The 15,082-nt window shown below is 44.0% G+C and overlaps 1 protein-coding gene across 3 annotated transcripts in view; it reads right to left on the bottom strand.

The window, feature by feature from the left end:
• Window positions 1-3,653: 3,653 nt before the first annotated feature.
• Window positions 3,654-15,082, bottom strand: part of LOC139566998 (protein jagged-1b-like) — a 29,222-nt gene continuing 17,793 nt past the window's right edge. For 2 of the 3 annotated variants that reach the window (XM_071388413.1, XM_071388422.1), the window contains exons 10-26: window positions 14,868-14,981; window positions 14,100-14,146; window positions 13,345-13,518; window positions 12,457-12,607; window positions 11,386-11,550; window positions 10,250-10,363; window positions 9,113-9,226; window positions 8,768-8,881; window positions 8,305-8,421; window positions 7,949-7,976; window positions 7,456-7,541; window positions 6,594-6,707; window positions 6,123-6,232; window positions 5,745-5,978; window positions 5,399-5,530; window positions 4,995-5,145; window positions 3,654-4,716 (exon numbers count right to left, since the gene is read on the bottom strand). In XM_071388413.1, the coding sequence (XP_071244514.1) occupies window positions 4,181-4,716; window positions 4,995-5,145; window positions 5,399-5,530; window positions 5,745-5,978; window positions 6,123-6,232; window positions 6,594-6,707; window positions 7,456-7,541; window positions 7,949-7,976; window positions 8,305-8,421; window positions 8,768-8,881; window positions 9,113-9,226; window positions 10,250-10,363; window positions 11,386-11,550; window positions 12,457-12,607; window positions 13,345-13,518; window positions 14,100-14,146; window positions 14,868-14,981 (2,501 nt within the window). In that variant the 3' untranslated portion in view covers window positions 3,654-4,180. The remainder of the gene's footprint in view (window positions 4,717-4,994; window positions 5,146-5,398; window positions 5,531-5,744; window positions 5,979-6,122; window positions 6,233-6,593; window positions 6,708-7,455; window positions 7,542-7,948; window positions 7,977-8,304; window positions 8,422-8,767; window positions 8,882-9,112; window positions 9,227-10,249; window positions 10,364-11,385; window positions 11,551-12,456; window positions 12,608-13,344; window positions 13,519-14,099; window positions 14,147-14,867; window positions 14,982-15,082) is intronic. The other variant, XM_071388429.1, reaches the window with a different exon arrangement.

The raw sequence follows: 15,082 nt of genomic DNA, 5'->3' as shown, positions 1-15,082 counted from the left end.
CTCACCCGGCATGTCGTCTAGTCTACACCCGCCGACTTACGCCACCAGACAGACCCTTTGCCTCAGAAAGCAATGGAAAACACAGACTCATCTGTTTTTGTACAAAATATTTTAATAAATATTACTTTCCAAAACAAAACAAAGACTTGCCAGGAACAACTGCCCCCCCCCAAATACTTTAATTCTCAAGTTCTTAACACACTAAAGTGAAATGTACACAAATACTTTCTCTTATATCATGAACTTAAGGGCAAACGAAAAATTCTATTAAAAGTTTACAGCCTTGTGGTCTCTGATCTAGAACGGCTGTGTGTCACATGACAGTTCTACAGTGTTATTATTGGACCTCCTCTCTTCAAGTATCTCATTGGTCGAGTTCGTTTTGCATGGCCCGCTGACCCGAGTTTCCTCATTGCAGACCATTCCATTGAAATCGCCACCCACCCAGGGCACGCAAAACCAATTCCACCATTTATTAGAGTTCATTACCATATATGCAAATAAGATGCAAAGTAATCACAAATACATCAAAAACAGTTACATTTTTCCCAAAGTATCTAGGAATATATTTTTTTCCGGTCCTTGTTCTTGACAACGTTATTTTATGCTGTACATGCAAACGTCAAGCAAAAAAAAAAAAAATGTGTTCCCTTAAAAGTATTTAATTGGAAAGCAATGAGTCTGCCACATTTAGTTGTTTCAAATGACCCTGCAGGAGCAATATCATCCTCCATGTTATTTTGTCCTTTCCCCTGCCATCCCACTTACATTTAAGTACTTACAAAAGAGTCCTGGCAAAACTACCATAGAAATGGTTTCAAACAGACGTCGTACAAAAACATGTTTTTTGGGGGACAAAAATGCCCATCTAAATTGTTAAAAAATAAACTATTCTTTCAAGAACACTTTTGGCATTTATGAAACAAAGTGGAGGTCCAAAAGTATTTGGACAGTGAAACATTTTGATGATGTTTTGGCTCTGTACTCCAGCACTTTAGATTTGAAATTATACAATGACTGAGGTTAAATTAGACTGTCAGCTTTAATTTGAGGGTATTTCCATCCATTAATGTGGATGCTACCATGATTACAGAAAATCATGAATGAATCGTGAAAAATTGAGTGAGAAAGTTTGAGGCATCAACATCATACCCTCCCGAAAGATGCTATTCTCCCATTATTGGTAATGGTGAAAGGTCCGCATGTCTTGGGGTATGATCTTTGTTCCTCCAACTTTCTCACTCATCCTTCAGGATTATCTGTAATCATAGTAGCATCCACATTAAATGTAGTGTTCAGAAACATATTCTATTCTTATTTACAAGAAAAGTGACTCCAAAATGACATTACATTAACATTTAATTCATTTAGCAGACATTCTTAACCAGAGCGACTTACAGTAGTGAGTGCATACATTTTCATACTATTTTGTACCGGTCCACCCATGGGAATCGAAACCACAACTCTGGCATTGCAAGCACCATACTCTGAGCCACATGGGACATTATCACTCAATTCTATTGGGCACAAAATCATCTGAAACAAACAGAAACCACATCCAACAAGTGTGTAGAGTCACAACCTTGATGTAGTCATTGCGTGCTAGGAATATGGGATCAAATACTAAACTTTAATACACATACAGTGGGGAGAACAAGTATTTGATACACTGCCGATTTTGCAGGTTTTCCTACTTACAAAGCATGTAGAGGTCTGTAATTTTTATCATAGGTACACTTCAACTGTGAGAGACGGAATCTAAAACAAAAATCCAGAAAATCACATTGTATGATTTTTAAATAATTAATTAGCATTTTATTGCATGACATAAGTATTTGATCACCTACCAACCAGTAAGAATTCCGGCTCTCACAGACCTGTTAGTTTTTCTTTAAGAAGCCCTCCTGTTCTCCACTCATTACCTGTATTAACTGCACCTGTTTGAACTCGTTACCTGTATAAAAGACACCTGTCCACACACAATCAAACAGATTCCAACCTCTCCACAATGGCCAAGACCAGAGAGCTGTGTAAGGACATCAGGGATAAAATTGTAGACCTGCACAAGGCTGGGATGGGCTACAGGACAATAGGCAAGCAGCTTGGTGAGAAGGAAACAACTGTTGGCGCAATTATTAGAAAATGGAAGAAGTTCAAGATGACGGTCAATCACCCTCGGTCTGGGGCTCCATGCAAGATTTCACCTCGTGGGGCATCAATGATCATGAGGAAGGTGAGGGATCAGCCCAGAACTACACGGCAGGACCTGGTCAATGACCTGAAGAGAGCTGGGACCACAGTCTCAAAGAAAACCATTAGTAACACACTACGCCGTCATGGATTAAAATCCTGCAGCGCACGCAAGGTCCCCCTGCTTAAGCCAGTGCATGTCCAGGCCTGTCTGAAGTTTGCCAATGACCATCTGGATGATCCAGAGGAGGAATGGGAGAAGGTCATGTGGTCTGATGAGACAAAAATAGAGCTTTTTGGTCTAACTCCACTCGCCGTGTTTGGAGGAAGAAGAAGTATGAGTACAACCCCAAGAACACCATCCCAACCGTGAAGCATGGAGGTGGAAACATCATTCTTTGGGGATGCTTTTCTGCAAAGGGGACAGGACGACTGCACCGTATTGAGGGGAGGATGGATGGGGCCATGTATCGCGAGATCTTGGCCAACAGCCTCCTTCCCTCAGTAAGAGCATTGAAGATGGGTCGTGGCTGGGTCTTCCAGCATGACAACGACACGAAGCACACAGCCATGGCAACTAAGGAGTGGCTCCGTAAGAAGCATCTCAAGGTCCTGGAGTGGCCTAGCCAGTCTCCAGACCTGAACCCAATAGAAAATCTTTGGAGGGAGCTGAAAGTCCGTATTGCCCAGCGACAGCCCCGAAACCTGAAGGATCTGGAGAAGATCTGTAGGGAGGAGTGGGCCAAAATCCCTGCTGCAGTGTGTGCAAACCTAGTCAAGAACTACAGGAAACGTATGATCTCTGTAATTGCAAACAATGGTTTCTGTACCAAATATTAAGTTCTGCTTTTCTGATGTATCAAATACTTATGTCATGCAATAAAATGCAAATTAATTACTTAAAAATCATACAATGTGATTTTCTGGATTTTTGTTTTAGATTCCGTCTCTCATAGTTGAAGTGTACCTATGATAATAATTACAGACCTCTACATGCTTTGTAAGTAGGAAAACCTGCAAAATCGGCAGTGTATCAAATACTTGTTCTCCCCACTGTAAGTGGATTTGCCCAAATGCTTTTGGTTCCTTGAAATGGGTAGACCATGTACAAAAAAAGTGGTAATTTTTATATCGATGAAAATATCCTCAAATTAAAGCTGACCGACCATCTGCACTTTAACCTCATAGTATCATTTCAAATCCAAAGTACAAAACAACGAAAATATTCAATGTCCAAATACTTTTGGACCCGACTGTATATATTGAAACAATATTTTCAAAAATAAGGAAGTTGTAAGCTTACAAAGCTGTCAAACCTTCAAATCTAAACAATGCATATAAATAAAAGGAATTATATTTTAAGGCTCTTGATTATTAAGTTAATAAATCAAATATAAACAATGATTAATAAAAAAAAATATTTACAGATCTATACAACATTCTACATTGACACAAATTCTTCATATCGGCAGCAACTACTGACAGACTCAACCTGCCCCAAACAAAAATAAATAATATTTTTTGATAGTTGCTGTGGTATGGTGATGCGGAAGCACGTACAAATACAAAACCAGTTACGAGGCTAAACCCACATTAATATTCATCGTACACAAGACTACCGGGGAAAAAGCTTGCAAAAAGCCTTCGACAGCAGCTTACCGAACAACGTAGAGATGTTCTTACACGTACATCGATATCTCGATTTACAGAAGTGCCGCCTCGAAGTTAACTGGTTTTGCAAAAGACTGCAAGCAAACGCAGCACCCGGAAATCCAGCCAAACCGCAGCCAACCATTATTGCCAGTGTGAGCCAGCTTGTCGAAACATAAATTAAACACATGGAAATTTGTCTTCTTTGTGAAGGGTAAATCACAACTTTTTGATTCAAAAATATGACAACAGTATCAACAACTTTGGAGCACCCCTCAGTTGACCTTCCAACAATGATAAACCGGTTGAAGTGGTCGGGCCAAGGTCGCCAAGCTGTGCGCTATACAATGAATTCCATTCGGTTTAAGCTCTGCGTCGACTCCAAGTCTCTGTTATCCTGTTTGTTAGTCCAGTTGGGGTGTTTGCCGGCCGTGCTGAGTGGCTGTGGGCTCCGGTCCTCCCGGTCCACTAGAGTATACGGCGTCTGCCTGGGGAACCTAGCCTTCTGAAGCCTCTTCTCAGACTCCTCGTCATCCGAATGGTGGCCACCCACGTCTGAGTTGTTTGTTCTAATTTTGGCGTTGATAAGAGAGTTCTTGTCCTCATAGTGGTTGGGGTGTTCTTTAACTGGGGGTAGGCCGTTGGTCGGACCGTGTTTATCGATGGGGTTCTTGATCTGGTTGAGCTGCTCACGCACGTTGTTGACTGCGTTGTTGGTGTCTTCGGCGGTCGTCGCCGGGGACGTCGACTGGGTGTTGACACCCGTGTGGGTGCTGGGCTTCCGGCGCCGCTTGAGGCACCAGATAAACGCAGAGGCCACAGCCAGGAGCCAGACGACGATGACTACGGACACCAGCAGGGGGACCAAGTAGTCTGCTGGAAGGAGAAAGGGAGGGAGGGAAGGCATCAGTTATCGAAGACTAGAACAAACAAGGGAGACTCGGATATCAAAAACTATACTCTAAGCAGAAGTTGACAGCAGCAGCAATGTGATATTCTCCCTCTTCCCATACATTTTCAACTGCAAAATTCCCCAAATCCGTCAACCAGGATTTCTGAAAAACGTTCAGGAATTTTTCAAACCTAGGTACATCCCACCACTAGTGAAGGTCAATGTCTTTGCAAAAACAATAAATGGCTGCCTGTGCTCTCACCATTGGGGTTGTGGCTCTGCCTCCTCTGGACACAGACTTCAACGATGGCTGTGATGATAGTGCCGTTTCCGTTTCGCTTGCTGACCAGGTCTATGAATTTGTCCGTGATCTCCTTGATAGGGGCCTTGCCTCTTCTGGGGTCCTCCGTTGACTAAAAAATAAAAACTAATTGAGTTCTATGTTCTTCATACAAGTAAAATAACTACGTAAACTAACTTCCATATAAATCGCATTGAAATAATAGTGAGTATACTGTGAGAAACAGGACAAATTAATCATTGTGCAAATGTAGTTATTCTTAGGATAAGAGTGTATGCTAAATGACTAATGTTTCAAAACGGCCATTTGCTTGTTCTTGATAATCATGGAATTGAGGGCAAAATTTGAGCCAAAAAGGTATTTACAATGGCTACATTGATCTCGTTGTTGGCGGTGGCTGATGGCTCGCATGTCATGGACACTGAGTACTCCGACGAGAGGTTCCTCACCACATACAGACTCCTTAGCTCACCGCAGATGTGCTCAACAGTCAAGCCCTGCCACACACACACAGAGAGGTCAAACGGTTCAATGTATAAGTTCACAAGTATCAAAATCACAATTTATCCAAAACTGCATACTGCTCCTAGTCTTACCAAGGTATACGAAACACTGCCAAACTGGATGTGACAATGTTTTGCCATTGGTTAAATTGACTTCCTAGTTTAAGTTTGAATAAATGTTTCTATGATGTGGCTTGCACCAACTCACCTGTGGCATGGTGTCCTTGTTGAAGGTGAAGGTGACGTTGGCACAGTTGCTCTCGGGGTGGCACTTTGCATGGGGCGGGAGACTGTGGGAGGCCGACCAGCACTCGCCCTGGCTTGGGCATGGCTTGACGAAACAGTGCTCGTCCCGGACGGGCACACACGTCTGACCAACTGGGCACTCGCCACCGCTGTGACTTTTACTGTGGACCCGGCAGGATTTGGGACCGCACCAGGTCTGGAGGGAGACAGGAACGTGGTTAACTGTGGTCAGTGGTGGTGGTAATTTGTGGTCATTAATTGCATAGTTAGCTCACATCACAATGGGTATTTAATATGGTACAAAGAAAAAAAGCTTGTCATAAAACCTGTGGTTTCGTACCTTTGTACAGGTGACCTTCCCATTGTGGCACTGGCAGGTGTTGCAATCGTCATCCCATTTGGTCCCGTCCACAGCCACCAGACTGTTGACAACACAGGGTCTCCCAGTAACTGCAAAGCAAGAGGCGGCCATTTTAGTCTCTCAAGATTGAACCTGAAACATTTGCTATAGATGCCCAAAATCATAGATGTGTTTTATTCAGGTTGACCGTTTACACTTACATTGACTCTTGTTAAGACTTAGGTTATTGTTATGGTAATAAAGCTATTGTACCGTGCACTTATACATTGTTTATCTGATGTCCTGTTTATAGTTAGGTAAACAGCACCTAAAGAGCTATAGCACAAGGAACAAAAATTCAGACCAAGTTTCTGACTAAAATATGTCATGGCAGAATGTATGGAAAATGTATTTAGTGAAGACAGTACGAGCCTAGGCTCCAAAGGAACACATGAAGGGTAGAGGTCTTACCTTCTTGGCATCTGGGGCCGGCTCTCCCTGGTGGACACAGGCAGCGGTAGCCGTTGATCTCGTCTACGCAGGTGGAGCCGAACGCGTAGGGCGACGACTGGCACTCGTTGATGTCTGAGGGGACAAGATTGGCAACTGTTATGTGTTGTACTACTCTATTTCTATCACTTCCATCGGTCCATCTATCCTACTGACTAACAGACTGACTGATGTCTTGGAACCATTTTGCTTAGACTGATATTTCCCAGAGCCACAGACCAAACTATGCTAATTACAAACATATATTTTTTATTTTACCTTTATTTAACTAGGCAAGTCAGTTAAGAACAAAATCTTATTTTCAATGACGGCCTAGGAACAGTGGATTAACTGCCTTGTTCAGGGGCAGAACGACAGATTTTATTTTTTTACCTTGTCAGCTCAGGGATTCGATCTTGCAACCTTTCGGTTACTAGTCCAACACTCTAACCACTAGGCTACCTGCCACCCCAAACTATGCTAATCAACTATGCTAATTATACTGCTTTGTAACTTCATTATAAAAAAACAAATACATTCAAAACTATATCCTAGTTGTTGGTGCTAGTTAACAGTTGGACTAACTCTGGGTAGTCAAGTTATCATTGGGAATGAGTGCAGGTGATCAACTTCTCCATCTGAGCTCTCTTTAACTGGATCAAAGGGCTAACAGCAGCGTGAACTTATCTAGCCAACTTATAAGCCTCATCCTCCATTGTGTTGTCCTACAAGCATCACCAAATCCAAAAGACTTAAACCCGATTTAGCCCCGACTTAACTCTGACTTTTGTCACAGCTTAAGAATAGTGAGGGGGATGGGGGGGTGCAAAGGGTTAATACTCACTAATCCTGCAGTCTGGTCCGGCGAATCCCGCAGCACACTCACACCGGTACCAGTTATCTCCATCCACACAGGTTCCACTGTTATAGCTGCAGAGAAAAGGATAGAGATAGAGGAAAGAAATAGGTCAGGGGTCATAGCTCTTAACCAATAGGAATTGACTAAATGGGTGGGAAATATAATTCCATGTTTTAGAAAGTATCTAAATAAGCATCACTCAGAATTCCCTCTCTGTTAAATGATTTCACCACAAAAATAGTTTCTTCAGATACATTTATATTATTCTTTAAAAAAATGGCGTTGGGTAGAGGAGGAAGTGGAACAAGGTAAAATGTCTGATTGTGAAGTCTTGAGCAAACAAGGTTACGTGAGTTGTTTGTGGCTCTTTGTCGACACGGAGTGTATATGCGAGTCTGTGTGTGTGTATTATCAGCAGCAGGACATTCCTGCGGGCAGATATGTTTACTGGGCCTAATTTGGCTTGGGATTGACTTACCAAGGGTGGGGATTGCAGTCGTTGGAATCTGTAAAATTTGAAATAAAAGAAAGTTGGGTTAGACACAGAGTGCATGTCAGAATTCTAACTTTGTGGCTAGCTGAGAGGCCACATACCATTAATCTAAGAAATAAAACAAAAAAGTATATACGTTTTTCCTATAGTTAAGATTTAGCTTGATACATTCATTACATAAAGGACGAAGGCCAAACTGTCCTCATCTACTACGGGGCAGGTGCAAATGTAGTTCTAGTGAATATTACACTATCAAGTTATGAACAACTAATAGTACACAAGACTACAATTCTCTACTAAAGATGTATTAGTGAGGACACACACACTCTGGGGTCACTCACTTTGGTTGCAGGTCAGGCCCTCCCAGCCCTCTTTGCAGACGCAGGTGAAAGAGTCTCCACTGACTACACAGGTGCCTCCGTTCTCACAAGGGCTAGGCAGACAGCTGCTGTTCTTAGCTGGAGAAGCAAACACAACCTTTAGCCAACATGCTAGCTAGCTGGAAAATGCTACACAGGCAAACGTAACATTTAGCCATCCTGTTAGCCACCCAATGCTACATGGACAAACACAACCTTTAGCCTACCTGCTAACTAGCAAATGCTACATGGGCAAAATAAACCTTTGGCATAGTTTTGGACCAAAATCTAAACTAAGTGTTTTGTCAGACTCTATTTTTAGGAATGTAAATGGGGGCATTCCATTACTGTCAAATGTTGAGGGAAAACCAAATCATAGTGGTTGTGGTGAATGCTCAGTTGGAATAGCATTAGCTGCAATAATTTAGCACTGCCGGCTACATACCTATATTACAGGTGGCACCCTCCCATCCGGCGGCACACATGCATTTGAAGGTGTCCCCTTCATCGTAGCACGTTCCGCCATTGTTGCACGTAGCCTCGTCACACTGGCTCTCCCCTGGAAGCGAAAAATACTACATATTAGCAACTGTTCATAGTCAATGTCAGGAAACCATTAGGCCTTAAAACCTATTATTGCAGGTATGCGTGTTATTTATGCACATAAACACACCCTTTCGAACACGTACAAGCATGCTCACGCTTACATCCCACCCACACGCATACTTCACACCACAACACACTTCACAATAAGAAAAAAGTGTGCGATACTGTAGTAAGGGGGGCTTACTTGAGTGACATGTCTTGCCCTTCCATCCGTTCTTACACTCACAGAAGAAGTCGTTCACCAGGTCTCGGCACGTGCCGCGGTTGCGACATGGGTTGGTGTTGCAGTCGTCAATGTCTGAGGAGACAAACATGAAATGACAAAACTAAAAAAAATAATCAAATAACTGTTTGTTCGAGATCTTCAAGGCCATTTTAATCCTTGGGTGGGTTGCCTAAACACCCCCCCCCCCCCCCCGGGTTGCATAAGTCAAATTTTCAGGATGGAAAAACGCTTTAAGTGTACAATTCAATGACTAAAACCAGATGTAAAGTATGTAGAAAATACATATATTTTTTCATAACATGATCTTTGTTAATTCTCAAAATCACCAAAATAAAAGCGAGACAGTCCGGGAGAATAGAAAATTCCCAAAAGAATGAACTTGGCAGTATTTTTTAAATTATGTTTGAGCAAAAGAACACGGCATTATCCATGGCAAAATGCATAGAATTCCAGGAAATTAGCTTTTAACTGCAAAAAAAGGAATCTCCGCTCCATGGAGAAATTTGTAGAATGGCAGAAAATTTGATTAAAAATGCCTCTACAGTAACAAGATGGGGACCTCTACAATTTCCTCTAAAATGTAGCTGCGTCGACGGCCAACCACGCTCGCTGCCACCCCAACACCTAATCCCCTTCTTGATCCAGAAAAGTTTCAATATGGGCCTAATGATCATCCATACCCCCAGTCACTTGAAGGCTTGAAACAGTTGGGAGAACATGTGGTAGCACTTTCTGCATGTTGCCTATGCATTAGGAATGCAATATGGAAAAGTTATGGTTAGCCTACCAGGCGTTATAATGCTGATAACAAGTCTTCAATACCAAGAAGCAAGTCAGATAAATAAAAGTCAATGCACTGTTCCACCTGCATGTAATGCATAAGCACATGTATAGACTTGTGTATGAATACAAACAAAAGAACCATTCACTTTTTGAACACTTTTACTACGTTGTGGGGTGATAGGCAACTAAATAACTTGTATATAACTTCAATAACAATGTATTAACCACCGGTGGTTCAAAGAAAGTGACAGCCATTAATCATATAAAACAAATATGACTGCATGACAGTATTGAGAAGAAAAATGTACTTACTGTCGTCACAGTTGGGTCCCTCCCAGCCCTCGGCACAGATGCACTGGTACAGGCTGACTTTGTCAATACACGTTCCCCCGTTCTGACACGGGCCACTTTCACAGTCATTTATATCTGAGAGAGTGAGTGAAAAAAAAAAGAAAAGAAAAAGTCTAAGAAAATAAACAACATCTAGCCATGCAAATCAAGGTGTGCACCGTGAAATCCCTTCAAGGACTTATTTACCATTTCCAATTATGTGAACAACTCGCACTGTTTCCACATTACACATCCAACAGAGGCCTTGCGGTGGTTTCCCTAGTGTCCCATTTATTTTGACTGTCATCTCCGGTCAAATAACCTTCCACCAAAAGCACTTCCCAAAACCACAACAGAAAGCTTGGTGTTGGGTGTGTGCGTGGGAGAGACAAGGCCAGGCAAGAATAGGCAGACTTCCTGGCTTAAGAGAATGAGAGTTAGGGGTGGGGAGGCATGGAGCCCCCCTCATTTAACAACTTCCCCACCCCCTGACAGGCTAGCGAACGCTGGGCAGGGTCATTAATCAAGGCCTGTGTCTGAGAGACAGCACAGGCCTCGCCTGGGGCCTCCATTAGATAACACAGTGACGGGCAGGGCCAGGGCTAACCCGCCTGACCTCTCTGGGCTAGGGAGCCGGCGGCTAAAAACAGCCATCCATCAAACAGGGAGCTAATAATTATCATCAAGGGGGTCACCACTCTCCCCTGAAAGAACTGTTGGTGAGAACAAAGTCACCGGGTTTGGAAGGAGAGAGAGCACGCTTTCAACCCAAGGATGCATGTGTCGTGACAGAGATCTCATCAAGAAACAGGAACGATCGTTATAACGGGGAGGGAGATTCTTGTGGTGTACTTATGGTCGGAAAGGGCCCATCCCATCCTCTACCACCCCTGCAATAACATTCTCTCGCCATTATCTGCCCTCTCCACTTCAACCTCACAATTCTGCCACATTTCCCCCACTAGCCATGCCTCCATCACACCCCCACATTGACCCCTTAATTCACACATTAGCCATGCACCATCTATCCAAGGCTCCATCCATCCACCTCCCTTGCCATCCTCCAGCCATTCATCTACCGTTCTTCACTCCTTGGTGGAACTGGGGGAGTCACTTACTCTCATGGCAGTATGTCCCGGTGAATCCCTCCTGGCACTCGCAGCTGAACTGGCCCCCAGCCTGGCTCCGGCAGCGCCCGTGGGGCCCGCACACGTTGGACGAAATCAGACGCACGCCCCCAGGGGTGCTGTTGGATGCCACGGAAACCGTGCAGCTGTCAATCACTGAGGGAGAAAGAATGGGCGAGGTTAGGACAGTGTGCATATATGGCAATCACATAAATGTTGATATCCATTGCACAGAACTGACGTTACCACACATCGTATAAACCTTCAAACGCTTTGGGCGCCACAGCTTCCAATAAAATAAATATTCAACAGATACAACATGTGCCAAGGCCCATCCTAATTTCTTCAATCTGTGGTGTGTATAGATAAAAGTAGTTAAACTAAGTACAAGGGTATAAACCCTTATCAGACTGTCGTAATTACGCTCTGAAAAATGCGCACATACACACGCCACAGAGTGAGAAAATTAAGGGGGTCTATTGAGTATTTAGCAGGAAGAACACACACAGAGCACTTCACAGTTTGCCAGATTTTTCTGGGGCGTTTTGGAGAGACGAACAAAGTCTAGTAGGGAGGCGAGGAACATTTTAAGAAGCAGAGGCAATTTGTCAGAAGCAGGAGAGCGGCGTGGGGGGTGTTCTTGAAGGGAGTGTCTTGTCAAAAGAAGTAGTCTGGCAGCAGTAGCGACTCGAAAACATGAAACCAAACCTTAACCCTTCCCATGGTAACGAGGCCCTGGGGGACCGGCGGAGAACGGGTTAGTGCCGTGCGGGCTTGCTAACCCTAGGTCTTCACACACACAATGGTGTGACACACACCCAGCACAATGGCCTTGAGTTAGAGGATTAGATTACAGACTCTGCAGGCTAAAAAGCCCCCCTCTCAGATTTACAATTGGCTATAAAAAAAGCAAAGGGAGACAAGTGACCTCAAATGTTTGGGGTTAGCTTTCATTAGCATTAGCCAAGCTAGCCAAAACTGGCTAGGATAACACTGAAAACCAACAGACTTCTACAGCACTGTAAAGACTGCACAAGGCTAAACCAAAATGCTAATATGAACCTTTGCATGGTGTGGTACGACAGTGGTCCTTCAAATGGGAACAGTTCTTGCCCTCGTAGTCTTCGGGACATTTGCAGAAGTAATCGGTAGCCAGGTTGAAACACTGGGCCCTGTTTTGACATGGGCTCGGCATGCAGTAGTCGATATCCAACTGAGAAGGCAAGAACAAAAACAAAGAATGGTTTAGACATGCCATGTAAAGTCATACCTGACATTTTACCTTTTCCATAATAACCCATTGTGGACTTCACCAAGGAAACCTACTAAAGAACCATAAACAAACGCTTAGCGGTGGGGAGTTGGAGGAGGAGGTGGGAAAAAAGACAGACTTATCCCAGAAGGAAGGTTCACAAGTGTTAACAAGCGTGACAAAGCTCCAGTTTAGAGTTGCGAAGGGAAACGATCGCAGAGAGAAACACAGGTGCGATTATAGTGGGGGGAAGGAAAGGTAGCACAAAAAAGAAAGAAAATCAGAACGGGGGGAAAAAATAGGAGGGAAACAATTGAAGAGGAGGATATCAATGAAAACATATCATGGTGAGGAGATTCACGCAGAAGAGAGAGGGAGGCAGTCAAGGAAAGTTGGCCCTAACCACCGATCTAGGATCAGATTACCCCATCTCCAATCCTAACCTTTCCGAAATACGGTATCTGACCGTGGATCAGTGGTTTGAGGTGACTGCAACTTACTCTGGATTTACTCAAGATAAGTTGGCCCTAACCACATATCTAGGATCAGCTTATACTACCTCCAATTCTAACCATAAACCATTACAAGGATGGAGCAATATCTGCTCCTGGATCAGTGTTGTGGTTTAAGGTGACTTGGACGAACTCTGGGTGGGCTCTGGGCACAGTGAGGGGGGTGTGGTGCCAATCTCTGCTCACCTGACAGAAGTTGCCAGAGAAACCGGGCAGGCACAGGCACTGGAAGCCATTGACGTCGTCTTTGCAACGGCCGCCGTTCAAGCACGGGCCACTGGCGCACTCGTCTACGTCCTTCTCGCAGTGCTCGCCGCCGAAGCCCGACGGACAAACGCAACGGTACCCATTCACCATGTCCTAGGGAGGAGAGGAAAACAGAGAAGGGAAAAAAAATAGAGAGAACAGGGTGTTGGGGGTGAGTGTGGGAGGTACGGAACAGGGCGGTGAGGAAAACAAGCCATTGTGAAAGGGTTGGAAAAGAATTAAGAAAGATTTATTTTTCCTGGCAGGGGACGAGAATGTTTATGGTAATCTGATCTATTGTAGTCATGAAGACATTCCGCCTATTCCCTCCCTCCCATTCTCCCCTCCTACACAAGCATTCATGTCTTTCTGCCCCTCTCTTTGTTAGCATTGCCCGAGCAACTCTGTCATGCCTGTGTTCTGAAAGCATGTCTCAGCAGTTTGCCATTTTTAATCCCGCCATAAAGGAAAAAGGGGGAGAAAGAGGGGAAGGCGAGAGAAAGAAGCCAAAAACAACTCCAATATGCCAGGAAGTGTCCGGAATATGTATATCGACCAGGACCGGTACATTACGGAAAAATAAGAAAACATCTGTGTCCCTAATGGAACCCTACTCCCCATGATAGGGTTCTGGTCAAAAGTAGTGCACTATATAGGGAATAAGATGCCATTTGGGAGAAACCCAATACACATACCTTGCATTTTCCCCCATTTTGACACTGGTCCTGGCAGTCATTGATATCTGCGGAAACAATTTGTAACAATCAAATAAAATAAAAACGTATACAGTTTGAGCTGCGCCGAGGCGAGGCCTTGATAAGGCTTTCTTGTCAAGATTTCCGACAAGCTTCCTCAAGATAACCCTTGTTAGAGAACGGGTGGGGGGTGCGATTCATGCGGGCCCCGTGCACTGGGGCTTCACACAATTGTTTGAGCGCCCATGTTATCTGCACGTTATCGTCTGCCTGGCTGTGCAAGCAGACAATGACTCGTGATTATTTATTTTTTTAAAGTGTATTTTTATTTGTATTTCTTTTTCCTGTCGTCTATTTTCAGACTGACCATTCCAGAACTACTAGTCCCGGTTCAGAGAAACACTTTTCCAGCCTCAGTCCTAGCCTCCATTCTCATGAACTCACTTCCCAAAACTGGCCCTACAACAGTTGCTTAAAAGTTGCTACTGGCACTTGACAATGCCATTTCTTCATTTTAGAACAGGGGTGTGCAACTTTGGACTCTCGAGATTGAATGGCAGGGTGAGCAGGCTTTTGTTCTACCACAGGCACAAACACACTTCAACTAATCATGCTTTCAATTGCCAACCATGATTAGTTGATTAGCTGAATTACCCATGTTAGCGCTGTGCTGGAACAAAAGCCTGCATCCCCCGCTGCTCCCTGGAACCAGACTTGCCCACCCCTGCATTAGAACAAGTGACAGGCCTTTTCATTGAAAACACTCACTGGTGTCGCAGTTCTGGCCCATCCAACCGGGGAGGCACTCGCAGAAGTACCCTCCAATCAGGTTGCGGCAGGAGTTGGCATTCAGGCAGGGGTCGCCTTCGCACTCGTTGGCGTCTGAAATCCATAAAAACAAACAGGTCAGAAAGACACAGAAAAATAAACATTTCATTCCTGTTAAAGGGGATTGGGATGAGATTGCGAGGGGTCGGCAGCCA

The sequence above is a fragment of the Salvelinus alpinus genome, chromosome 2 (assembly GCF_045679555.1).
Source record: "Salvelinus alpinus chromosome 2, SLU_Salpinus.1, whole genome shotgun sequence".
Lineage (NCBI taxonomy): Eukaryota > Metazoa > Chordata > Actinopteri > Salmoniformes > Salmonidae > Salvelinus > Salvelinus alpinus.
The sequence above is the reverse complement of the archived record's forward strand: the minus strand, read 5'-3'. Positions and strand labels throughout refer to the sequence as shown.